Raw genomic sequence first — 26,645 nt, 5'->3', positions numbered from 1 at the left:
AGAGGGGTGAGGCCAGGCGCCTCTGGCAGATACATCTCAAATTTGAGAGCTGAAAAGTGAAAGCAGGGTGGCATTAACACTCCCAGCACATGCTGTACGACACACTGGCGCATGGAAGAGAGGTGCAGGGGCGTGGTTGCATTGAGCATCCAAACACGTGAGAGGATTTTCATCAGGCTTTATCAGAGCTATGGATGAAGGCATTACAACAGCCTTTTTTTCCAGTGGGGTTGATCGGATTTGGATGCACACCCCTAATGGGAGGGGGAAACAGACCCTTCATGTAGGATGGGTATCCTTTTAAAAACACCCAATCCAGGCACTCTCACTTGAGCACCTCTGGGCTCCTGGTGCCCTGCTTGAGAAGACTATTCAGAACAGCAGTGCTCTGTGGTGTTGTGGTGGGCGTTCCTCTCCTCTCCTCTCCTCTCCTCTGCTCTGCTCTCCTCTCCTCTCCTCTCCTCTCCTCTCCTCTCCTCTCCTCTCCTCTCCGCAGAGCTGGCACACACCTGACGTCATCCAGGGGGTCATAAACCATGGCAGGATCAATGCGCCTTCACAGATAATGATACCGTTACATCCTCCCACATGACAGTCGCCATGGTAACCTACATATGGAGATAGAACGGCTGGTGGATGATGTGTGCAAATGTGACTGGATTGAACTGTGTGCACCTTTTGTGGACCCTTAAGACAAGGCGCAATGGGAGTTCTAATGTGAGGGTATGCCCATAAAGGTGCCTGACGATAAATGTTCATTAACTTCCACCGCATTCAAACAAGTGTTGGGAGCTTTCCATTTCTAAGAATATTTTGAGCACCACAACAGACAACCCTCTCAAATAAATAACAAAACCCTGTCCAATTTTTCCAACAGAAAATTTGAAAATAAAGCCAATATTCAGATGAGGAGCTAAGCGGACACAGCTGCACAATATATCAAAACAAAAAACAGACATCAAAATCATTGGTACAGATTTTGAGCAATTCCCTCAAATCTCCTGAGCTCATCTATGAAGCACACGCTGCCAGAGAATAATGGGGTGAGACAGAACAACAACAAGCAAGAGTGAGAGAAAATCAGAAAAACACTGTGTGTGTGTGTGTGTGTGTGTGTGTGTGATTATGATAGTGTTATGAGTGTGTGCACATCTAGATTACTGTTGCACAGAGCGGGCATCCTGGCATGAACTGTCAGTGACAAAAGGCTGAACTAACCTACATTCTGCCTGCGTGCCTGCGAGCACAACTAGGTCTCTGAACCTTTAAAAGACGTGGAGCTTGACAGCCAACCACGTGAGCCCTGCGCCTACCGGGGAAACACCGACAGCGGCATGAGTAAACACGCACGATCTGAACACGCCACAATGCACCGAATGCAAGTCATATTTAGAAAATTCACTTTCTATACAAGTGGTTCCTCTATAAAAAAAACACGCACACAGAGGTGGTAATTAAAGCATAAAATAACAAGCAAAAATGTGTATATAGATGGAGGAGTAGGGTTTCTATTTGTGGCAAGACACATGGTGCCCGCTAGGCACAGCCTGCGCTGGAAATGGCACCCAGCCCCCTCATGCCACGATAGAAGCACTCGTGCTGAAAATACGCTCACACACACGCAAATGCACACTCACACACACACACACACACACACACACACACACACACAAACGGCTCTTTGTAAACAGCCGTACTGAGTAGAGACAATGACGAATCGGGTCTTGGTGTCATGAATGCAGGAGCGACCACAGAGAGCGTGGGAGGGAAGGGGAAAGAGGAGAGGGAGAAGAGATGGAGGGAGGTTTGGGGTCAACAGACCTGCATGGAACACCATGGTGTTCTTCTTGCATCCTGATAGCAGCTGAAGGTTCCGGAACAATCCCTTGGCCGTCAACTTCACGTGGAAGTTGGAGAGTGAGAGTCTTGGAGACCACAACATGTCGTCTCTCTGGAAGACAATGTGTGAGGAACAATCCCCAGAAGAGAAGAAGAGCGTACCGAGAGTTCAAAGCAAAAACAGAGGAATTCAAAAATGTAACTAAACAAAAAACAGCCGCAAAAAAATGTAAAACAAATTCGTACAAAGCCTCCACAACACTCTGCTATCACATCCCAAAACTGCTGGGAGACAGAGAGTGGAAAGAAAGTGTGAGAGAGTGGGTAAAAACAACTGCAAAAAAAAACGAATAAAGAACAAAAATGCCCTAAAAAAAAAAAAAGTCTTGCTGTTCTCCGAGTTGCTCTTGCACGTGAACCACTCAGCCGAAGAGTGCTAAACGCCGCTGTGAGAGAGATGGAGCTCCACTGACAACAGCAGCGCTGAGGATGATGAAGAAGACAGGCTTCCACAGGATGTAGCCACGAGAGAGTCGTTAACAGGGAATCCTCCAGGACAACGGTCACTCACTCACACACATATACACACACATACACCCTCTCACACACAAACACAGCGAGTGCAGAAAAGATAATCCTCTCTGCCGCTCTCTCAGAATCCTCTCGTTTTCCCGTCCGTTAGCAAGTCACACACAGACAAAGCCCGGCTTCAGCATCCCTTTGCTACAGCACTGGGACACACACACACACACACGCACTGATACACACACATGCGCGTTCACACTCACACAGAGCGAGTGATGCTCGGAGGCAAGGGGGAGGGGGGGAGGAGAATGGAGGGAGAGAAGAGAAGCTGAGGAAGGGGGAGGAGTGTGCGCACAGAAGGGAGTGGGCGGGCTGAGAGTCCTCTCTCTCTCTCTCTCTCTCGCTCTCTCGCTCTCTCTTAGTATGAAAAAAGAGGGGGAGGGAAAGCAGAGAGTAAGGCAGGGATGTTGGACACCGGTGCCTGCTATCAAGGTTACAGCTGATGAAATAGGATCAGAAAAAAAAGAACATTTAAAGCAAATGTCAGGTTTGTGAAGGTCATGCTTTGACCTACATCTCCCAAACCCCAATTTGTACCCAGTCTAGTTCCATTTACATTTTCTTGAAATCTGGCCTCAAGCATCTCCATATTTCTGCTTTTAACCTGGTCTCCCTCTCGGTCTCCCTGCCTCCTCCCCTCTCTTCAGCAGGTGCAACGCTGAGATCATTCTTGGGGGAGGGGGGGGGGGGGGGGGGCACAGTAGGATTACAGCAGCGGGAATCTGTCAATGGATGTCTTTGTCACAAAGAGAGAGAGAGAGGAGAAGAGAGAGAGAGAGAGAGAGACAGAGAGGGCAAAAGTGAGAAAGAGAGGGGGCATGAAAGAGTGGAGAGAGACAAAAAGGAGGGACAGCATGAAAGAGAGAAAGAGAGGGTGGGAGTTCATGGATGGGGGGGGGGGGGGGGGCACAGAACTCATGCCTTGGAATATTGATGAGTGCTGCTGTTCTGCAGAGCTGCTCTCAGCAGCATGTGGATCCTGGTGCTTGCCCACTGTTGTGGCTCACTCACAGAGGAAAACCACCAGCACCACAGCAGCTCCAAACTAGACAGCGATAATCCTGTGCTGCCAGATATAATAAGCCCTGGTTTACATACACACTTTCAAATGACAACGTCTTGGATAGCAGCTCCTAATAATAAATAGGTGGTCTGAAAATAGAGACCTACAGGAGAGGATATGGACATGGTGTGCTGCTGACTGGTCCAGAGTGCCATGTATAGCGAGTATGCGCGCGCACACACACACACACACACACCTCTTACTAACACACACACAGTCAATCATACTCAACATATACACAATCTCGCACAAATACACACAACTCATCCCATTCCAGCACTGATCGCAGGCACTTCACAGGAGAGGAAGGACACGCCAGCGCTTTCCAATGCTAATTAAAGCCATCTGGAGCCACAGCCACACATCCCTCCCATCCTTCAGCTCTCAGGGCCGAGGCCACAGAGCATCTCCCCCAAGCACAGAGAGGGATGGGGGAGAGAGACAGAGGGGGAGAGAGGGAGGGGGCTGGAAAGAGAGATTTAAGAGTGCTTTGGAAATATTAGTATGTGTATATGCGCCATGCCAATATGGTTTATTTGCATGTGAAATGAGGAGTGGAGAGATAGATAGAGAGAGAGAGACAGTAAGAAACAGAAAAAAATGAAAGATGGCTTAGAATATAGCGAGATAGATGAATTGAGAGGAGGGAGATATGAAAGACCATGAAAAAGACAGACGTTGTTGGAATGGAGGACAGAGCATACGCTGATAGACAGGTTGCTTGTGAGGCAAAGACAGAGAGAGAAAGAGAGAACACGGGTAAACTGGCAGGAGCGGTGAACTGAAGACAACTATATTCTAAGGAATATACTGGACAGGAACTCTATTGATCATGCACACTAGCCTTCACAATGCTCCTGATTATAAAAAACATGAATTAGCATTGACAACACCCTAATGCCCTTCATACACGACCTAACGTACACGGCTATCACACGGCAGAGGTCCTTAACCCAAAATGGTGTGGAGGAAACGTATTCTAAGCAAACATAACCCCTGTCAGATTATCCATTTGTCCTGTTGGTTATGAACAATACATTTCACTGTGATGTTATGGTAATGTCATGTTCAGCTCTCTGTCGGATTAACACCATTAACTCCCTGTCTTTCAAAGACTTCCAGTACATTTTAGGTATGCAAGTGCTGAGTGTTCTTATATAGTTTTCCACTACTACTTAGTGCTGTCTAAAACTCAGTCATAACTGTGTGTCTTCACTCTTAGCCTCGGTAAAGGGCAGCCCTGTGGTCCTGCCTGCTCTGCTCTGGTCTGGTCTGGTCTCCATTAGAGTCTGTGGTGAAGGCTGAGACAGGACTCCCAGACTGGAAGACTGTGGATGTCGGACAACATCTGAGATGGGCAGCTTGCAGAGCACAATTGTACACACACACACACACACACACACACACACACACACACACACACACACACACACGCTGATACATATCCAGACACACACACACACACACACACACACACACACAATTAACCACAGAGACATGGCAGTCAGATGCAAAAACCCATGCACACACCCCACTCATGCATTCAAAGAGAGCACTGGCATGAGAGTCCAGCTCTACCCACAACACTGTACTTTCATTGCAAATCTGACCGCGCCGCACCCATTACAGCCCCAATAAAAGATGCAGATCTCAGACAGACATGAAATCTCACTGGAGTCCCATTCACAAATAACCAACGCTTTAACTGCAAAAACATCCCCTCCTAAACCAGCCTCTTTCCTGTTATTGTGACATATGTTGCCACAGGCCGTGTACTGGTGCCAGCGTGGTGGCATTGACATGGGTTTCGTCGGCAGAAAAGGAATAATCCTTACAACACTATTGAAAACAGCCTCGGATGCAACCATATGTTACAGACAGAACCCAATCTTAATGCCAGGCGCGAGGCATTAAGCCACAGGGACTCAGCACACACAATAGCAGCACCTGCTCCACTGAGCAGCAGCACAAAAGGCAGGCTTCAGCCAAACTCATACATTAAGGACTTAACTACAGGCCTCAGTACAGTTTTACGGCTGTTGGGGGTTTAAGAGGACAGGGCTGTGGATATCTTAGAACAGAAAGGCGATATACGTACACGTTTTAACTCAAGTACCTGGATGTACAGTACAGTACTGTAAAGTATTTCTAAATCTGGAATTCTCAAAAATGGTTCTATTCTTTGTAGGGTTCCGGAAACAATATGGCTGCGACTGCAACACAGCTGTTTATGAAAGAGTGAGGTGAGCGAGAGGAGGTGCATGACTGGGATGCCGAGGTGTAGAGGACATGAAGGAGCTAAATGGAGAAGGAGCTGCAAGGAGGCGAGCGCACGTCAAATACATGCCCTCTCTGCTGTTTTATGGTCACGAGCTGGAAGGCTGCACAGCGCGTCCTCTGGTGCTAATCAAATCAAGGTAACAGGATTTGGGGTTGGTTGCGATGGTTGGAGGGTGGCGGGTATAATAAACGAGGAAGCTGGCATCCTGATACATTTTGGAACTAAGAAAGCTTTTCCGTCAGCGCTGGCAAACACCGCTGCCGGACAGGCGTGCGATTAGAACCCAGCGAGCCCACAACAAGTCCCCAGGAGACAAAAAAAACAAACTTCCCTTCAGCGTGTTGGTGTTGCGCAACGGTTGTTTGGAGCTGCGCCGCCCCTTTAAACGAACTGAGTGCATTGTTCTGGGGAGGAGGGAGTAGGTAATGGCCGAGTAGCAATACTGAGATGGGTGTGTGTTGGCGGTGTGCAATAAAAACAAGTGATGTAAAAGGGAAACGCTCAAGATTAACTTCCTCCCTGATGACATGGGCCAACGCAGCCAGATCCTGACCCCTGAAAAATGACATGGTACAAATGCCTCAAATGGATGAAGAGGACAGTCGTAAGGAAAATGTCCAAACGTCACTGAAGACCTAATGGACTTGGTAAACAGAACCACTAAAACAAAACACTGAAACTACTCAAGACACTGACAACACACACACAAACACAGGTGACACGGGCACAAACGAACACAGACGACTCACACCGAGGCGTGAGGTCCAGAGCTTGTCCTTACCCATTGCAGCAGCGGACGCTCTGTTGAGGCGGGTGGAGGCGCTCCTCTGCAGGGGGCTGTGGGTCGGCTTGGCCAGCGCAGGAGTCTTCAGGCCTAGTCACACAGGTGAAACGCCTTAACAGAGGACAGGAAATAACACTCTATGTGCAGGGTCCCTGTTCTAAACTCAGGGCCTGGGTGCACTTCACCCAGTCCATCCCAGTCCTTTAGGCCTTTTACAAAGGGCTTAGTGGTCGGACGCTGTCACCAGTGGATCTCCACATACCTTTAAATATGGGTGGTTGTATTGTGATGTAGGCATGAGGGTGTGTTTCCTTGGAGGGTGGGGTATTCTCCACTACATCTATTAACATCCCACCCACTCATTCTACTCAATCTATTCTAGATTTAGATACTTATTAAGATTTCAGATTAGGTTGACTTCCATGGACCCTGGATATCAGTTTTCAGGCCATGGATTTCAGTTCAATTTCACTTGTATTGCACTTGTTATAAATTAGCCAGCATATGTTCATCTATATTTGATCAGCTTGAGCTGGGAATATGTATTATCCCCACATGAGGTCATGTTATCTACATTTCTGTGTCACTTATTGTGGGAACTGAATGTCCGTACTACTTTTTCCAAAACCTTTCCATTACTTCTTGATTCAAGAGTCTGTCTGGTAAGACAGCGAATCTGATCATAATAGATCAGAATTTTAGGTTGTATCTGTGAAAACCAACTAAAAAAAAATCACACGCTTTTGCCATATGGTCCATTCTTCAAGAGAGACCATTCTAGATAAAAGTAATGTGTGTACCCCATCACTGACTATTGAACAAATCCTTAGGGAATCAATTACCCATGCGGGAGTACGGTAAACAAAGACATGCCTGAAAAACACATGCTTGCCATTATAACAGCTGCTATAAAAACTCTGATGAAATGCAATGCATAACAAAAGATTACGTTTGGCTCTGAGACAGAGGTATAAAAGTTAAGAGCCCATTGCACAGCTATCTGGCATTAATCACACAGGTTCTCCCTTACAGGCTGGGAACAGGCCTATTACACAACCCCGGGCTAAACCCATCAGTGGAGCAATCAGAGGGTGAATGTCTCATGAACACATTAAAGGGCTGCCATTAACCACTGCATTGATTAGAGAGGTTGCTACATGGAAGACACATGCTCAAAGGAGGTTTCAATTGAACAATGGGCTTTTTCTATTGCGCTTAAGAAGTATTAAGATATTACAATATCATACTTGAAATCATTAGTATTAATCTCGTTTAACTCCACAAGGAAAGTTTTCAATGTGAAATCCTTTCCATGTGGTGTAAAATATCTGCAAAAAGAGCCACGCGAGACAAATCTTACCAAAGATCAGTCAGTCAGTCGCTCTTAAGGTCATGATGTATTTGCATGTCTGTACCTCTGTGTATGTGTGCATCTGTGCATGCCTGTGTGGGAGTGGGAGTGCCTGCTTACTGTGGACATTTCACACCCACCTATTATTGAGCTTTTGCCAGGAATGGAGGTGGTCCTGTTTCGCATGCCCACGAGTTTGGTGGCGAGGGGCTTGTTTGGGACCGGCGGGCCCACTGAGGATGCAGGGCGACTGGGCTTCTCATCTGGGTGTGTGATCTTAGCTCCTGGAGCAGAGTTTGGAGCTGTGGAGGGACAAAGGGTTTTTCAGTAAGGTGCTATGAGTGACTGACATCATTAGAGTTATTATAAATTATACACCTGTGTGTGTGTTTGTGGGTGATGTAATTGGACAGCAAAAGCTAATATTCTTCAGCCCCCCCCCCCGTTCATCATGCAAGTATGCTCATCAAAGGCCACAGCTCGCTTGCATGGCATCCATGATTACAGTCATTAATAAGCTGATTACTGCACAGACAGACCCACATAAACACCATCTCTGCCGGCCACTTAAAATCAGTCCAATCAGCCTATGCATTTGAAGCGTTTGTAAAGGCAGATGACTGCAATTAGGGAGGCGATACGCATCTTAAAACAGCCTTCAGGCTGTTGGGAATATAACCATGGCCTTTTTAGTGTCTTTAGTACATAAATACATAGAAGTTTGTGACCCCCCCTCAGAAGCAGCACTCATCTGTTACCATGACAACATGCTTAGCCACCAACTGAATATTTATTTACATCCATACAGGAAAGAGTGAGAAAGAGAGAAGACATACAGACGGAGGAGGTGAGATGGAACACAAACAGAGAAAACTGCTGATGGATAGAAATAGGTGAAACGGTGACCTGAAGGGAATGAATGAGAGAAATCATCCCTTCATCCGCTCTAATATCTCTTTATAGTTTGTCTGTCCCCATCCTTCTCTTTTATATACAGAATTCTTTCCATTCCCTTGACTCATCTCTTCACTGCCTACCCACCTACCCTCTCCCTTCTCTCTCTTGAAATACTGCATTGGCTCTACTGTAGCCCACACAGCCACTCATTGAGCTCAGCTCAGAACTGAAGGGGTCATTTAGATCCGTGTCATCATGAGGCTCCTCTGTTTAAAACCAGCAGCCAAAAACTCAGCGGTCTGCTGGATCAGAAACCAAAAACAGAAAAGGAAACAAAAAACACTCTGCTGTTTGTTATTTCTCAAACAGGAAAAAAGATCAATCTGTTCAGAACAGCAGAGAGAGAGAGCACCGTCCCACACACTGAAAACCCCGTCAGACGGTGGTGCATGTGCTGGGAGCTGACAGAACACTGATCTATCGTCTTGTTCGCGTCCCAAAACCTTCAGCAGCCACCGGGCCTTCAGCGCCAGCCGAAAGAAAGCAGAGCAGCTGCAGCTGTAAATAACTGCTCCAAAAAGAGCTGCTGCTCGCTACTGCATCCCTTGACACAGCTCAATCACTAGTGCTTTATCAACTCAGCCTGTCAGTCAACTACCGCCAAACACAGCACACAGACCTTCATCAGCTTCACAAGTAGACAGGGGAGAGAGCAGCGGCTTAAAAACTACACAGCCCCTCTCTGACCTGGGATTAGCTTTAGGTTTTCCTCTTAACGCTCTCCTTAAAAACACCCACAGAGTTTCAGAGTTTTAGAATATAAACTTCTTAAAAGTCTGTCTGCCCAGTTTACCATTTGGGGTGTGGACTAGGGAAAGGGTTTTTGAAGCTACACGAGTCCTAATCATGACTGATCTCAGGAGAGCGAGGGAGACACTCCCAGAAGGGTCTACATGTAATCCTGTGGATTAAAGCCCTCGCTCCGGCACGAACATGTGGGTCAAGGGAGCAGACGCACATAAACCAATCCAGATGTGACCTCCGCTCTACAGAGAGGTTTCCGGAACACCATGTGGGGCAGGGGAGGGATTCGACCAACATTCCAGCAGGCAATAGTGAAGGGCTGACTAATGTGGAGGAAGAAGCAGGGCGATGAAAATTGAGAGGGGGGGGAAGAGAAAGAGACAGAGGAAGGGCAAGGCGGGAGGGACAGAGAGAGAGAAAGGGATGATGGGAAGATCTGGTGAGGGTATCATCATTCAGTCAAAGGGAGGAATGGGTTTAATTAGAAGAGGCGTCCATTCTGAGGGAACAGACTGGAAGAAGGAGCCAGGAATCACAGAACCACAGGGTTGGAAAGAACAGCTTGTGTGTGTGTGTGTGTGTGTGTGTGTGTGTGTGTGTGTGTGTGTGTGTGTGTGTGTGTGAGAGAAAGAGAGAGAACATGAGATGCATGTGTGGTCCTGGGGAAAGTCAACATGACTCACCAAGCTTTGGTGTTGCTCAGCGATGTAAACGAGTAGATTTCAAACCTGATTCATATCTCCAGCGCGCACCAAACACAGACACACACACACACACACACACACACACACACACACACACACACACACACACAACACAATTCCCTCACCTCTTGCAGTGGTGATGGGGTTGGTCTCACTGGTGGCGCTACCTAGCGACGATGAGCTGAGGCTTGTGGTTAGGCCCTTGACGGGTAGCTTAGAGGAGCTGGGGAGGCGGGTGATGCCAGGAGCAGGGGGATTCGGGGACTTTGAGGAAGAAGCAGGAGGGGCGGGCTGCGAGGAAGTGAGACTCCGCTCGGGTACCCGCATCTTTGGAATTCCTGCAACACCAAAGCCCCCAAATAACCCATCACAATTAACACACAGTCGCCATCGAGGAGAAAAACCAAAAATGCATGGCTGTTATACCACATATACACATTTTAACGACCTTACGGAAGTCTCACTATACCTTTCAGTACCGCATGATACACACTGGCTTAAAATATGAAAATTGTTACTTGCTCACTATGCAATTGTAATTAATAATACTTTATTGCTACAGATGTTGTGATGTATTCAGTATAAGTTTAATGCTACAGAGAGTAGCCCTTTGTTTTCTCTAAGGTCTAGAAGGCAGACACCCACATATGCAGGCTTAAAATGTGTTTACATAAATAGACAGTGATTGATGTCTGCAGTCATCAAGGACAGAAGATGAGGACGAGTCAGACAGGAACCCAAGATAACCCTGACACAGTGAGATGGAGAGATAGCGAGAGATGTGGTGTGGCAAAGACAAATCATCATAAAGCAAAGCAGAGAGGGAAGAGAAGAGAGAGAGAGAGAGAGAGAGAGAGAGAGAGAAGAGAAGAGAAGAGAAGAGAAGAGAAGAGAAGAGAAGAGAAGAGAAGAGAAGAGAGAGAGAGAGATGGCAAGAGTTAGAGAGGAAGACAAAGAGAGGATGAGTGAAAGTTTGAAAGAGCAGCAGCAGCAGCAGCAAGTGTGGAAGAGTAACTATGGAAACGAGAGAGGAGGGCCCACTCAGCATGTTTGAGTGCAGGGTTGACGCTGAGGGACTGCGAAGGGCAAATCAGCAACTTCTTCACTCTGGCATCACAGCACACGGGGTACACAGGGGGTACACAGGGGGTACACAGGGGGTACACAGGGGGTACACAGGGGGTACACAGGGGGTACACAGGGGGTACACAGGGGGTAACACCTCACGAGCAGAGAGGAAGGAGGAGGAGAGAGAGAGAGAGAGTGTGAGTGAGTGAGTGAGTGAGTGAAGGAAAATAAAACAAACAAGACAAGTATAGAATAGAATAGACAGACTGATGGAGAGAGAAAGAGAGAAGGAGAGAGAAGAGGATGTGACAGAACAAAGGAGTGAGATAACACAGTCCAGACGCTTGTGAAAACAGAGCAAGATAAAGACAGAAAATGGGGAATAAGAGAACAAGATATGCAGATAGTATGAGGTACGGTGACTCAAGGGTATAGGGCCATTGCTCACAAGATTCACACATCAACATCCTGGGCCTTCGAGAGAGTGAGCAAGAGAGAGCGAGTTGAGAGAGAGAGAGAGAGAGAGAAAAACACCTGGCAGCCTGCCCAGCAGACCCAGCACCCTGCGCCTGCCGGCGTTATGTACATCACAGCACAGAGTGCAGAATGTAGCCCAGTGGGCTGTGAGCTGTGCAGGTCTTTCTCTGGGCCGATTCAGCAGTTTATCCATACATTAATGACACTGCGGTTGTCAGGCCGGCCGACCAGCATACGCCCGCTCTTTTCTCTCACAAGCACTGCCAGGTTGAGTGCACAGCCTTACACTGTACACCGTGTGTGCCAAACAGATTCAGTCATGTGTTTACCAAGAAAACTACAGTTCCCATGGGACCCCTCTTTATCTCCCCTATAGAGGCCTGCTGTGGTTGGCTCAGGTGCTGTTGAGCTGAGTTTTAAGGTTCTGCTGTGGGAACAGTGGAGAGCTTCCGGTCTCTTGTCCATCTTATTTCCTCTGACAACACACACTTCCCAACGGGATGAATACACCCCCCACACTCCACATGACTCACCTTTCCTCTCGGCACCATAAGTGGTGCTTGGGTGTGTGTGTGTGTGTGTGTGTGTGTGCGCATGCATGAAAAACATACGTCATATCTTTATCGGTGTTGTCTCCATGGTAATGCCCTTACTAGCCTGAGATTTTAGATGCACTCAATCCAGAGGGAGGAGAGGCAGAACAGCAGATGACTGTTTTGAACATGCTCCCTCTACTGTTGCATTGAAGTACTGCCGGAACAGAACAGTGACATTCCGGATGAACTATTTTTTTGTGGCCAAAACCTTAAGAATGCTTAGAATGCTGAGAAATTTGTCCTTCTCATTTACCCTTATAACTCTTGCCCATTAACCCTGGGCTAAATACATTTCAGAATAATTTCATTTAAATGTACAAAAGCTAAAACAATAGCATTTAAGTCTACTGTGAGTTGTCGAATGTAAAACGGTAAGTAAATAATGAACTCTGACTAACATGTATCCTCTTCAAACCAACCTTTTGACCCCCAAAGACAGTCACACACAGTTCACAGACTTTCTCAAAGAGTGAGCCACAACTAAAAGGTCTGGACTGTGGATGTGTGGAGTATGGACCTGAGTGGAGGGCAGAAACAATCTAGCAATTGTCCATGAGGAATTTGCCCTTTTCAGTTAATTCAATTGTAGGTTCCCCTCACGCAAACCCCCAGCAGCTGTGCATTAAACACTCACACACACGTCAAAATCAGAGAGGAACTGCTGTACAGCACACCAAACACAGACACAGAAGCCACACACATAAGACGAAGACTGACACAGTAACAGACACAAAGGAAACACGCTGTTGCATATAGTGAAACAGCACTCCCACAACACAGACACACATCGAGAGGAAATCTGATGGTTGGTTAGGGGGATAGGTTACACAGCATGGAGACCAGACAGGGGACAGTCACACACACACACACACACACACACACACACACACACACGGACACTGATCTCCATTTCCTGACACAAGTGAGCCTTTTGTGATGGGAACAAACACTTGGGTGGAAACATCCCCCAGGCAAAGGGCAGAGGAAAGGAGAAAAGAATGAAAGAAAAGAGGAAAAAGAAAGAGAAAAAATGCTGCCCATGCTCTCCCATTTCCTCTGTGGAAACGTGGGTGCTTTGAGATGGATCGGCAAACTCAAGAGACCAAAAGGGTACAGTATAGCACAGCACAGCGCAGGACAGCGCAGTGTAGAGTCTAGTGTTTCAAAACGCCTCGAAAACATCTCAGACACGCAGCTTAAATAATACACCGTGACAAGGAAAGGCAAGACCGGAGGAGATGTAGAGAGAGAGAGAGAGAGAGGTAGAGAGAGAAAGAGAGAGAGCGAGCAGGAGAGCGTAAAGGCTGCCTTACATAACACTGCAGTGACTAGACAGAGTTAAAGCTCCTGTTAAACAACAAGGTCTGTACTGCTCTCTCAACACCAGCTGCTTCCCCTTACCCCTCTCCCTCTAAAAAACACACAGCATATATTTACACACTGCTATATAGAGGATATATGGTAAGTCAATCAGCAGCTCCTTAGCTGGCAGTACAAGCTCAGAGTTAGAAACTGTGTGCGTGTCTGTTAAGTGGGGGTACAGAGGTACGTGAAGGCATTTCACTTTCTGCTTTGCATTTTCAGCCCGACAGCATCAGTGTTCCTGCCAGGGTGAAAGTCTGTAGTTTGTAACCACTGTTTTCCCCGCTCTCTCTTTCTCTCTCTCTCACCCACACAGCTCCAGGAACTAACTCAGCACTACAAACAAAACCGCAAGACTTGGGCACGAGAAGAGCTCTTTTAACTCACAGGCTACACTCAGCTTCTCCAGAGCAGGCAGCCGAAGAAAGAGAGACTCAGTGCGACTGAAGACACCTCAAGGCCTGTGTTTACCACATCTGCTCACACATTTGCCTGCCTGCGTGAGTGCGCGCGCGTGTGTGTGTGTGTGTGTGTGTGTATATAACTCACCCGCCGCCTGGATTTGCCGGCCCCTCGGAGGAGACACATTCCCTGTCGTAGTGCGACTGTCCCGGCCGGAGGTGGTGGACGTTCCGACTCCAGCTTTGACTCTGGAGGCGGCCGCGGTCCCAGGAGAGGCACCCAACACCAGGGAGGCAGGCGCTGGCACGGACCCCGAGGCAGAGGTGGCAGAGGTGGTAGAGGCACCCCTGGCAGCGGCGACGGAGGCAACGGCGGTGGGCAGGCCGGTCTTGGGCCCCAGCTTGGAGGAGACGGTCTGCAGGAAGAGCTGGCGTTTAGTGACGGCATTCCAGCCCAAGGGGCCCAGCTCGGGGCTTCGCAGCGTGACCATGGTGTTGGCCATTCCACAGCTCCAGCACAACTGCTGGGAGAGGAACGGAGCCGAGCGCGTCACACACACACACACACACACACACACACACACTGACAGACGCAAGGAGTAGGAGGAGGAGGAGGAGGCGGCGGCGTGAGAGGGGAGGAGAAAGAGAGAGAGAAAAAAAAAAAAAAAGCGAACGAGGGAGGGATTCAAGAGAAATAAGACACGCGGGCTTTTACTGAAAAAAAAAAAAAAAGAAAAGTTCCCTCCAGGCATCAGTGCCAGGACCAGCCCTGCTTTTTCTCCCTTTCCTGACTTTCCCTCCCTCCTGCCATCTTCTCCCCCCTCTCTATAAACACTCCGCACACATGGAGCCAGTTTGTGGAGCGAAGGACAGAGGGAGAGGGGGTAGAGAGAGAGAAAGAGCACACGAGAGATTTTGACGTCTTTTTTAGTCCACTCGCAACATCTCTACTTTTTCCTCCTTTTGTTTGCAGAGAAAATTTTTAAAACTCATATAGCAGCAGATTTTTGCTGTTGCTGCAAATCCTTCTAACTACATGTGACTACGAAAAAAGCAAGCCCTACCACAAATGTCCAACAGCCAATAAAACAACCATTCCAAAATTCCAAACGGATCGCTCTACGGTTTGAGAAGACAGTCCTGGACTTGCTGTACAGCAATTACTCACACCATGAAGTTCCTGTGGTGCGAGAGTCACTTTTTGACATTTCGCTAAGCCCTGCCTTAATGCACCCTTTCAGCCTGAATTGCGACATAGCAGAGTCATGTGACCACACGCATGGAACTTATGGAGCCAACGTGCCTGAGCAGTTAGCTACACAACCCGAACACCCCAGAGGAGGCGTTTCTGTTGTCAACAAAAAAAATGATTGGTGCTCATCAGCTCAGGTCAAAACTATTGGAACTCTTTGGTTAAATCTCTCTTGACCTTTGATCTGAGGCAAAAACAACGTGTAGGTCAGACTTAAACCACGGACAAGACAATTAAACCACGGACAAGAAACTGGCAAACTAAAGGCCTTTTCTAAGTGCAACTCCCTTCAACCGACACCAGGCAGTCATTAGTAAACGCAAACACCTGCAAGAACAGGTCTTGACAGCTTATGACAGAAAACAATGGTGCTGGAGACACCTCAGGCATCGACAGTGATGAGAAAATGGCACTAGAGAACAACTGAACAACTTTCAGAATCCACTAAGGCCAGTGAAGCCCAACAGAGGCAGTTCCTACAGTGTATTTGCAGGGGGCCACAATAGCCTACGGACAACAAACTAGCTAATTCCAACAGGTTATAAAAGGCATTACAGCAAACATGACCTTTTTGAGATTTACACATTCTTTGAAGCAGCAACAACATGACGCAAAACCTAAGTCTATAACCCCTTTAAAGTAAGTCATAACAGCCTAAGGTGCTAGGCTACTAGACCAATGTGTAATCCATTCAATCCAAACTCCCTCAAGGCGGCTGCTAACATTATCCAGAATTGCACATAAGCTAGCTCAAACATGCTTACGGTCTTTGTTATAAAAAAATATAGTAGTTCAGCTGAGCAAGTGAATCATACATATACGTGTTTTCAGTGTTGTCATAAGCTTTCATAAAAAATTTAAAAGATTTTAGGATACACTAAGGCTTGTACATGAATCAAATAAAAAATGTCATTACTGAAAAATTTGGCGTGATGCAGCTAGAACATACATCATACTTGTACACATTATGCTCAGGGACTGGATCATCATTAATTATCATCATTTAGTTATCAATAAAGAAATACTATCACCCAATTCTGTTATGGCTGGCAGATAATGACATGGACACTTGAAATGCAACCCTAGTAAGTAAATAAACAGGGTGTGTATGGTGTCGAGAGCACTCACCTGGTCACCATCTCCCTGCAGCTCTGATGACTGCTCCTTCACTGCTGCGTCTGCAGCAGAATCAGGGCCGTCAGTGCGCTCAGGGGAAGCAGCTTCTCCAGCTCCCTCCGCTCGCTCCTCCTGATCCTCTGGATGGGGCACGGGCTCCTCCACGAGTCCCATGTCTCTGGGGTCGTCACTGGAGATGACCTCTGAACTCCGTCGGACGCCGTTAAGCAGCAAGGCCTTCCTCCTGGTCCGCTGTGGAGCTGCTCGTGAGTTCTGGTTGGACCAGCGGGCCACAGCTGGTTTGGGTGCAGCCACTCTTGCCTGGCAGGAAGAGGATCGCCTCCTCACGCCACCTCCTGGTCCTTCCTGTTTGTTCTGGGCAGGTCTGAGTGCTGTGGCAGGAAGCTTCTTCTCGTTGCATGGAGATAGCTGGCTAACAACGTTTTTCCCTCGAGCCTGCTGGTCACTCCTGGTCACTTTTGTTGCAGATGAAGGCAGAGACATTATCTTGGATTTCACATTCTTCAGGTCTGGCTTGGGAAACCTCTTGACAACGTTCTTGCCAGGCTTAGATGCCGTCGCTTTGGTGGCACGGCAAGCCGGTTTGGCCCGAGCCACTGCAGTTTGCGCCTTGGCCTTATGGACAGCAACAACTGGGGTGGAGGTCTGGACCTCAGGGGTGTCTTTCACCTGCACACTGGGGACCTCCACCTTTGTTTCATTCATTACTGAGGCGGAACAGAGTTTGGCTGTCCCTTCCTGGACCTCCCCATCTGCCTCCTCCCCCTCCTTCTCCTTCTCCTTCTCCGTCCCATCCACCATGCACACCTCAGCAGCAGCATCCACAGGCTCCTGCTGCGGATCCTCTGTGAGAGCTAGACCTTCAGGACAGGCAGGGGTGGTGAGACTAGATGATCCCAGACCCTGGGTCTTCTCTGTGAGTGGGGGTGAGTGTGAGGACAGGGGCTCGTGGTCGTCGGAGGAGGAGGTGGACGAGTCGGCCAGGACGGACACACTGCTGAGGGCTCGCTCTGAGCCGTCCAGGCTGATGGTGACGCTCCTCATAACCATGTCTCCTGAACTCACTGACAGGAACAAGTCCTCCTGATCGCCATCTTCATCATCATCATCATCATCATCAATATCGTCATTCTCCGAGGAGCACAGAGGGGCCGGTGAGTCCTCAGAGTAACGTCTGCGACTGCCGTTCTGGTTGCCATAGTGATTTCCATGGATATCACCGTGGTCACCGTGGGTGTCTTCCTGGATGAACACCAGAGCAAGGTTCTCATTGTTGTTCCAGGTGTTGTCGTCGTCATGGTCACGGGCATCCAGGTACACAGAAACGGAGATCTCATTGGACTCAGAGCAGTCACACTGCTGAACCACGTTGTCAGGATCCAGCACTGGCGTTTCTTTGGGGATCTCAATATGGCCACTGCTGCCAGCTAGGAGCTTCTGTCTCTCAGTGCATTCTTGCATGTCAACATCCAGGGGACTGTCAGAGCGACCACTGCTCAGACTGCTGGAGCTGCGCACGGAGTCTGGAGACGACTCGCTCTGGCAGGACGGGGAGCAAGAGGAAGAGGAGGAAGACTCCGCAAAGGCATTCCCATTTTGGTCTCCGTCCCGCAAGGCCAGTGTCATGCCGTGCTGGGCGCCCTCTGAAGGGCCCATCGGACCCTCCACGGGCTGCATGTCGCTCATGTCTGCAGCTCACACTGGGTACAAACCTCCTGCAGATTTACACACGGCAGGGTCAAATCACCGAGGCTCCCATGGGCTACTCCTGAGCAGCACAGGTCCCGCAGGGTCAAGGTCAAAGGTCGTAACAACTCTGAGAAGTTCACTCTGCACAGGAGCAGAGGTGGCTGTAGTCCCTCCACTCACGTGGGAGAGTGGAACTCATTGCTCTCAGTGGTCCTCCTCGGAAAAGTGTCTGCAAAAGAAGAAGAGTGGAAAAGTGGAAGAAGGTTAAATGACCGCCTGTGTTTTTTCCTTCTTCTCCCTCATCTGTAGGCGCTCAAATGTACGCAGTGTTCCGCACAGCACCCCTCCCACGAGTGAACTGGCCTCAATAGAGTACAGTAGGGATCTGCATTGATTCACACAGATGGCAAGTTACACAATTCAACTGCGTTGACTCTGAGGTGTCTGCTTTAGAGAGACTGCTGCTGCCCTCTAATGGCTAGAGTGGAGTAGTGTGGTTAATTCAGATCAGCCATAAATGATGTTGAAAGCAAGGATGAGTGTTTTTACTTGAAGGAAATGTTACCTCAATAATACGTCAACGTCAACGATGTCCGCCAGGCTCTGAGTCTAATGACAGAAAAGCCCATGTCATTATTGCAGGAAGACATAATTTGAATACTTTAGGGGAGTCACTTCTTCCACTTAGCGCTTAATGGCTAATGAGGTGAATTCCTGCTGGAGTTTCCATGATATAATGTTCCAGTGCTAGAAACAAAGGTCTGGCTTGGAGGCGATTGCTTGAACTTGGACTAAAATATATCAAACACCAACAGCTCTCTAGAGTGACTCGTGTTTCCTGTTTGGCTTTTTGGCAGATCATGGTATAATGTTAGATAATGCACAGCAGCACCCACACAGACAGGACTGTGGTGGTTTAGCCTGTCACTCAGCACCCTGCTAATTTGGGTCAGAGACTGAGAAGCTAAAATAAGGATAAGAGCTTTATTATTTCCACTCGATTCAGGGCAGCCAGTGCCGTTACAATCCCCCACCACCAATCACAAAGGAGCCTTGTGTTTGCACACACAGGCCCAGGCAAACAACGCCAGGCCAACGGGCTGATTGTTTTTTTTTTTTTTCCTTTAAGGAAGGGTGGAACAAGAAGCCACCTCCCTCAGACCACACCAACTTCCTCCGACGCAAGCATTTGGGCAACAATGCCCGGGCTTTCGTTTGGGTGCAGTGGCATCTGAATTCTCTCTGACCACACAACCCCTTATCTGGTAGCGTGGGCCAGCTAGCCTTCCCATGAACTCAATGGTATGATACCCGGGGACCTGAGAGTCGTGTGGTGTTATATGAGTGTCTGGCTAAGGGCAGCACCGGGTCCGGTGTTATAGCTGATGCTGTAACTCAACACCTCTCCTCATCCCTCTGGCTCAGTGTCTGACTGCAAGGCTCATCTGTCTTACTGAGATCATCACCAATGCAAAATAACAACACGTCTATTAAAGGGAGGCGACAGAGAAGGAGAGAAGAAAAGAGAGGGAGGGAGAGAGAGAGAGAGAGAGAGAGAATCAGAAGATGGCGAGAGAAGGGAGAAATGGAGTGAGTAAAGGGAGGCACAGAGGGCCGTAGAGGGGGACAAATAGGTGAAGAGGAAAAGGGAGGGATGGTGAAAGAAAGGGGGGATGACTAAGGTGGAAATGAGTCACACTGGCATTACTGAAAGGCTAAAAGGGCCTGAGGCCAAACCTGCGCCCTGCCGTGCCACTCCCCTCAGACCTTAGGCCCTTACAGCTCACAAAGCTTTCACACCCCAATAGAACCGAATACAATACAATATTACATCACATAGCTCACATGTAACACTTGTAAACATATAACTAAAGAGCCTGCCATTCTGGATGCCATGTTAAGCACTGCTGGAAAATCAACAATTGTTTTTGCATTGATCAGGTATGCGATGAAATGGAAGAACCGTCAACTAAAACAAAAATAGTATCTGGTTAATGAATTACTCTACTCTATACTGCTCTGTAGACACAACTACAGAATGTCATTCACGTGTTATTAAACGTAAATCACACTGCATTCAGTGCATACTGTGTAGTGTTTACTGTATGCAATCCCTGCTCCTTGGCACCAGATCCCTAAGCCTAATATCCCTGACTCTTGCTCCAGTGAGGTCATACTCATTTGACTGATGTTCATGGAGACACGAATCAAGCTGAAAGTCCGAGAGAATGAACACTTTGTCCTATCCCTGCAGCACCCATCAGCACGTGAACCGTGCCCTGCACAAATGTCCACGGCATCCGCAAGCGTGGGATGGGTGCCGCCTTTAATCCTGTAACATTGATAATTACACTTGCACTGACGTCTCTGCATGCTGAGTCTCGATAATCTCTCACTGAGGGAGAGAGAGAGACACCCTGACACAAAGAGAGAGAGAGAGAGAGAGAGAGAGAGAGACCGAGAAAGTAATAATTACAAAAAGTAAGACCAAAGACAGGAGAAATGAGAAAGACCAGAGTGAGAGAGTCTGTGAAATGAGATAGGCAGGTAGAGAGAGGGAAAGTGAGAGAGAGAACTATTGTCTGCACAGAGTCAAAAAGTGGCGTCTGTTCTCATTAAGATCACATGGCTTTGTTCCCCCCTGGAGTGGATGGATAATCTGCCACGCAGGGCAATTGTTAGGATTGGGTGGAGAGAGAGAGAGAGAGAGGAATGTAGGGAGGCCTTGCCTCGCTCTTTCTGCACGCTTGTCAGAAAGGATGAGGGCTCATGGCTCTCCTCACACAGATAGGGTAAGGAACCATGACTAGCACGGCTGAACAATTACAGCACAGGCAGCTGAAACACAGAGACGGAAGCCGTTTTTGTTTGTTTTCCCCCCCACGTGTACTTTGGTCACATCCACACAAAGATTTTAAATCACAGAGGATTTCTCCTTGACTAACCATTACATAAAGTTGTCAAATGGTTAGCTTATGTCACTCTGTCTGTGGGGTAGAGAAGAGAGTGGGGGGTGTTCTGGGACAGGCCACTCGCCCTCAGGGACTTTAGGAGCGTTCATCTGGAAAGGCGCAGGGGTGCCACTGCTGTCGGACAGAACTCTGTCAATCGTGCAAAGGTCTCTGCACTGCGTTCTGATATGGGGAGAGAGACTTGTGTTCACATCATATAAACCTCAGTCAAGGTTATGTTTGTGCACAAAAGGAAGTGATATTACAGGTGTTTGATAATGTAATGCAAAATGATAGGGCTCATGACCTCAGCCTTTCAATTATGTTTTGGGAAAAATGCTGGCAAAACCAGACCTATTATGTAAGGTATATCTCTGTTCTACCTCTATACACCATCAACAGAACCCGTCTCATATGGAGGCTTGGCTGAAACTGAACCCTCGGCTTACTAAAGTAGAGAAGGCAACAGAAAATGTTTGTGTGGATGAAAGGACTTCTGTAAAGTAATTCACACACACACAAACACAAACACACACACAAGCCCTGTCCACGAACCTGCCAGAATCCAATTAGTCACCCAGCATCCAAGAAACACAAGGATTGTATTCCAAAATCAATGATGCAATGAGGTTTTTGAGTGAAGTAGTGTCCCCAACCCCTATTCTTACAGACCTCCTCTCCACAAATGATACAACGGTCCCTGGGACACACATGCACAGACACAGTTTCTCTATGAAAACTCGACTTGCATAATGAACTCACATTATGAAATGGGGAGTTTAGTCAATTCAATCACTGTAGCCCACAGCAGTTGGATTCATAAAGATGTCATGTACACTTTGGGGCTCATGATGCTAACCAAGGCAAATATGGTCAATGAAAAAGTGAAAAGCCAACACACAAAGACAACACACCTGTCATATGTCTCTGAAGAATGTTCCTGCATGGACATGGGGTATATTTAGGGGTATTTTTGTATACTAAGCTTTACCTCTTTCATTCAAACACAAGGCTTTGCTCCCTCTCTCCATTTGCCCCAGCTCACCGTGTCAAATGGCATGCCTTATTTTTTTTCTCCTTATTACACGCTACTCTTGAGAAACAGGTTTGAGCAATACGATCTGGTACAGTACGTGAGCAGGACCCGTAACAAGTACACTAACAAACACATCATAGCCGCATCATAGCCGCTTGCCTTTGGCCCCACTGCCGTTTGGAGGTACAGAGTTGGTTCCCCCTTAACCCCTCTCTAACAGCAATCCCTGTGTCCCACTGCTCACATCCTGCAGGACAAACAGTGCATTTCTTCAGTCCTCACTTCAGCACATACTACTCTCGTGACAAAGGAGAGAGGAGAAAGTCTACTTTAATGCAGCAGTTGTGTTGAGGCTCAGTCATCTCTCCCGTCTTCAGGTTATTATCTGACTTCATCTCTCTTCAGGCCCTTCATCATATGTCTTCATCTCTATCTCTGTCTCTCGCTCTCTCTGTGTTGGAGCACGGCCAGGCAGGGCAGAGCTGCAGGGCTGGTACACTGCTTGGGATTAGCAGTCTGGCCCTGCCAGAATTTAGGGATTGGGACTAGGGCACGAGCGAGACTTCAGATTTGTTAAAGGGTCAGGGGAGGAAGGTGGGTGAGGGGGAATTCAGAACAACAATGGCCGCCGGTGGCAACAGAAAGTGAAGCCCAACTTCAGAGTTGGAAATGGGGCAGCAAATGGAGGGAGAGAAACAGACTTCTGTGTTTTCAGTTAAATTGTATTTATATAGCGCCAAAATAAGAAAGTGGCCTGAACACCCACCTGTTTTGGGATGGAGTCATTAGAAAGTGCAAGTGAGAGATCGAGACTGAAAAAGCTGGTCTTTGCTTACCTCTTCTCTGAGGTAAACTTGGAGAGTACTGAGGCAGAACCGCTGTATTTCTTCCTTGCAATAATAGTTTTTGTTGCCAAAATATTAAAACAAATTCTGGACCTCCCATAACGATGTATGGCTGCAAGAACACATGTTATCCATCATGATTCTATTCCAGTATGTGTTTTTCAGCAACTGTTTACATTTTCAGAGCAGAAGAAACACAATTTAATTCAACAGAATGACTTGAAACCGGAAATCGATATGTAGAGAATGCACAGTAGACTTTGTATTTTCATCCTTACTGCCTAAAGGCATTTCTGACTACATAAACTACATATTTGTCACTTTAAGCAGAGAAACACGCTGAGCACATACCAACACACACACACACACACACACACACACACACACACACACACACACACACACACAGGCATTGCTGTCGTGCTCTAAAGCCGGAGATGGTAGCCATCACGCAGCCCTGGAGGGGACCTCCCCACCCTGCTGCCAACATCTCCAGCTTATCTGCTTTAGCGCCTTACAGGGTTATCAAGGAAAGCTGACCACCTTCCTCTAAAGGTCATCCCTCTCTCCACAAACAGGTCACCATTGCAGTTTACACACACGAAAGGATGGATACTGACTTTGACTTAGGGTCTTAAAATGTTTACATCCCCTGAATTCAGCAGTGAAAAGAGCAAGTAGTTAAACGTGCATCATCAGACTAATGACCAGACTAATGTTACCCGACACAGTTGCATGGATATGTTTTACAGCACTTGTTTCTGCTTTTAGATTGACAAATGTAGTCCCCTTCAGAAACCCACAGGTCTTTAATACATCATTGATATAAACGGTAGGCTACTGAAAAATAGCGACAATCGCATCAAAGGGTCATACATCTCATTAATCGACTGGTTATTGCCTGGAACTAATCCTGCTTTAATTAAATATCTTCTTAAATCTCCAATGACCAGAGATTTCCCTCTCACTCACTCACACACATACATACATACTCCTGCAGTTGCCCTGAAAATGCTTATAACCAAACATCGAGCTCATTCTATACCAACCACAAGTCTAACTGAAATTTGGAACTGAAACACACAGGTGGATACTTTGGATTCATGAGAGCAAATGCTAATGGCATCTTAAACATGTTGCCCTCACGTTCTTCTCATTCCAACTACCTGTTCCTTTAACTATAACTAAATTATTATGTGGTTGTAAAACAATATGGACTATACATTCCACGTCAAGGCAACAGTGGTGTACCACACCCTCATCAGATCTGTGTTCCGAAATACTGTTCACCTTGTATCTTAATCGACATCTTATAAAACTTTGAACAACCTGGACTACTCCCTGAAGGCTACACAAAAGATTGATCAGATTCCGCACATTAAACTCCAGTGTAACCGCACTTTTTGCGACCCCCACAGGCCTGTCCGCTGACCACCAGAAGCTAAAGTTTACTAAACTGGCAGGTTAATAAGTAATGCCTGTATGAATGTCAATCATTAGTTGTCTAGGCCTATTCGTTTATCTATCCACAACAGCGAAATACATGTGGGATGTGTCACAAGAACTTCCCTACGCAGTTCGGTAACACCAAATATATCCATAACTCGTATCTCTGGGAAATTGTCTTGGCTGAGCTTATGATGGTCAGTGTGGTTTAGTGTGTAATAAAACTATCTGGCTGAATAGAACATTAGCTGAAGTCACCACAAACCCGTGGTTGTGAAAACAAATATCTTACAGAAGCGGATTCCTCTAGCTTCATGAGGTCGTGGAAGGACGACGATGAAATTTTAAGAGTCACAGTCACGTGACTGCTGAACCAACACCGTTTCTTCACACCGTGTTTGGACCAGACTGCCGTCGCAGTGACGCGCGTAAATAAGCGGGCCAATCAATATCTTTCCCTGCCAACGTCAAACAGGGTCTGGAGCCGTGCCAGGCTCAGTACATGCTACATGACTTGTGAAGATATAATATGGACTGCACCGAAGTAACGCAACTCACTGTAAATTGCCTCGCCAGTGAGGTGAAGTATGCTATGTTACTACGACAATGGCTACAGCATTGAGCTTGAACGGTCAGATAATATGCAAAATAATAGAGCGCAGGTGTTGAGTCACTCAAAGACATTACATAAAAAAATCACACATAGCCTACAGTTAACACATAACAGTTAATATATCAGTAGATTAATTGATCCGAACGAGCGCGAGCGCATACCAATTTGATTTTATCACTGGAAAGTTGTGACCGCAAATAAGATTGTAACCTGCAAAGAAAAAATGGATTGATAAATAATTATATTCGCTTTTACATATCAACCTCGTTGTCATATTAAATACGTATTATACATGCACAGGTATTAAACATATGTGTAATTTTAAATTCCAGTTACGTGAAGCCGAAAACAAACAAACTGTTGTGCCACACTCTGCAGGAGTTGGCTTGCTTACCTGAAACAGAGCTCCTTTAGATCAGCGAACAGAAACACTGAACAGCTGTAGGCTCCCTCGAGAACACAGCTCACATACTAGTCACATAGGTACTATCCAAGTTCAGATGTTCAGATGCCTGTTATCCCTCCAATGCTATTCACAGCTCTGAACGACAGAGCAATCCCAGACTGACCAGCACTAAACATTAGCCCCCCCTCCAGACTTCAGTTGCAGCCAAACCATGCAGCAGTGGTAACAACCAAAGCTGTTCAGCTAGTTTGTGTGTATGTGTGTGTGTATGTATATGTCTAAGTGGGAGAGACTTTACGCTGATGCCAAGGAATGTGTTTGCCCCCTCACCAGGAGCCAGTCGTGCCAAGAGCAGTGGCAGTAGCAGCGACAACAGCTCTACCCTCTGCAGCGTGAACGTGCGCACGCACACACACCTCATGCGCACTGCTGCGATTCGACACACATACATCCTTACAGCACACCTCTGCCAGGTAGGCTCTACACTCACTTGCTCTCTCATACACACACAGTTCAAGGTCTGAAGTGGGAGGGTCTCTAAGATACAGTACCAAGATCTCTATGGCTTTCAACACAGAGGCAAACAGTGGATGGGTATCCAGAGAAAGTGAGGGTTAACCTCCCCTCGCCAAAATCTGAAAGAACTTCCCTGTGAGGGAGGGGCCCCCCTGTCCATCAGGCCAAGCTGGAATTCGCTGTTGCTAAGCAGCTAGATCTCTCCCTGAATTTTTGGCTGAGTCAATGGTGAACCAGGCTGCTTTTTGGGCGAAGGACAGACAGAGAAGCCTTCCCTGCAGGGAGACACAGAGGGAGGGGAAAACAAACTGAGCCTGCTGTGTGATTACAGCTAATCAGGTATTTCTCAGATGCCTCACTTAAACCTGCAACAGGACTTTCCTTTCACACAAGCAGATTAGTGAGCCCTCACCAGGCACTTGAGGGTTAGCTTTGGACTTGAGCTGCCTACAAAAGCGGGAAAGCCATTCAGAAGCCCATTCAAAGCTGTCCTAAAATGCTACATAGTCTCTGCCATTTAACAGTTCCCTAATGAGCTGTAC

General features: G+C 47.3%; 1 protein-coding gene across 1 annotated transcript in view; it reads right to left on the bottom strand.

The window, feature by feature from the left end:
* Window positions 1-26,273, bottom strand: part of mtus1b (microtubule associated tumor suppressor 1b) — a 47,772-nt gene extending 21,499 nt beyond the window's left edge. The window contains 7 exon segments of the mRNA XM_031560343.2: window positions 6,550-6,642; window positions 8,044-8,205; window positions 10,434-10,646; window positions 14,361-14,628; window positions 16,593-18,519; window positions 18,856-18,899; window positions 25,576-26,273. Of these exon segments, the coding sequence (XP_031416203.2) occupies window positions 6,550-6,642; window positions 8,044-8,205; window positions 10,434-10,646; window positions 14,361-14,628; window positions 16,593-18,287 (2,431 nt within the window). The 5' untranslated portion in view covers window positions 18,288-18,519; window positions 18,856-18,899; window positions 25,576-26,273.
* Window positions 26,274-26,645: the final 372 nt, after the last annotated feature.

Source organism: Clupea harengus, chromosome 22, assembly GCF_900700415.2.
Source record: "Clupea harengus chromosome 22, Ch_v2.0.2, whole genome shotgun sequence".
Classification (NCBI taxonomy): domain Eukaryota; kingdom Metazoa; phylum Chordata; class Actinopteri; order Clupeiformes; family Clupeidae; genus Clupea; species Clupea harengus.
Note: the sequence above shows the minus strand (reverse complement) of the source record. Positions and strands in the feature narration are given on the sequence as shown.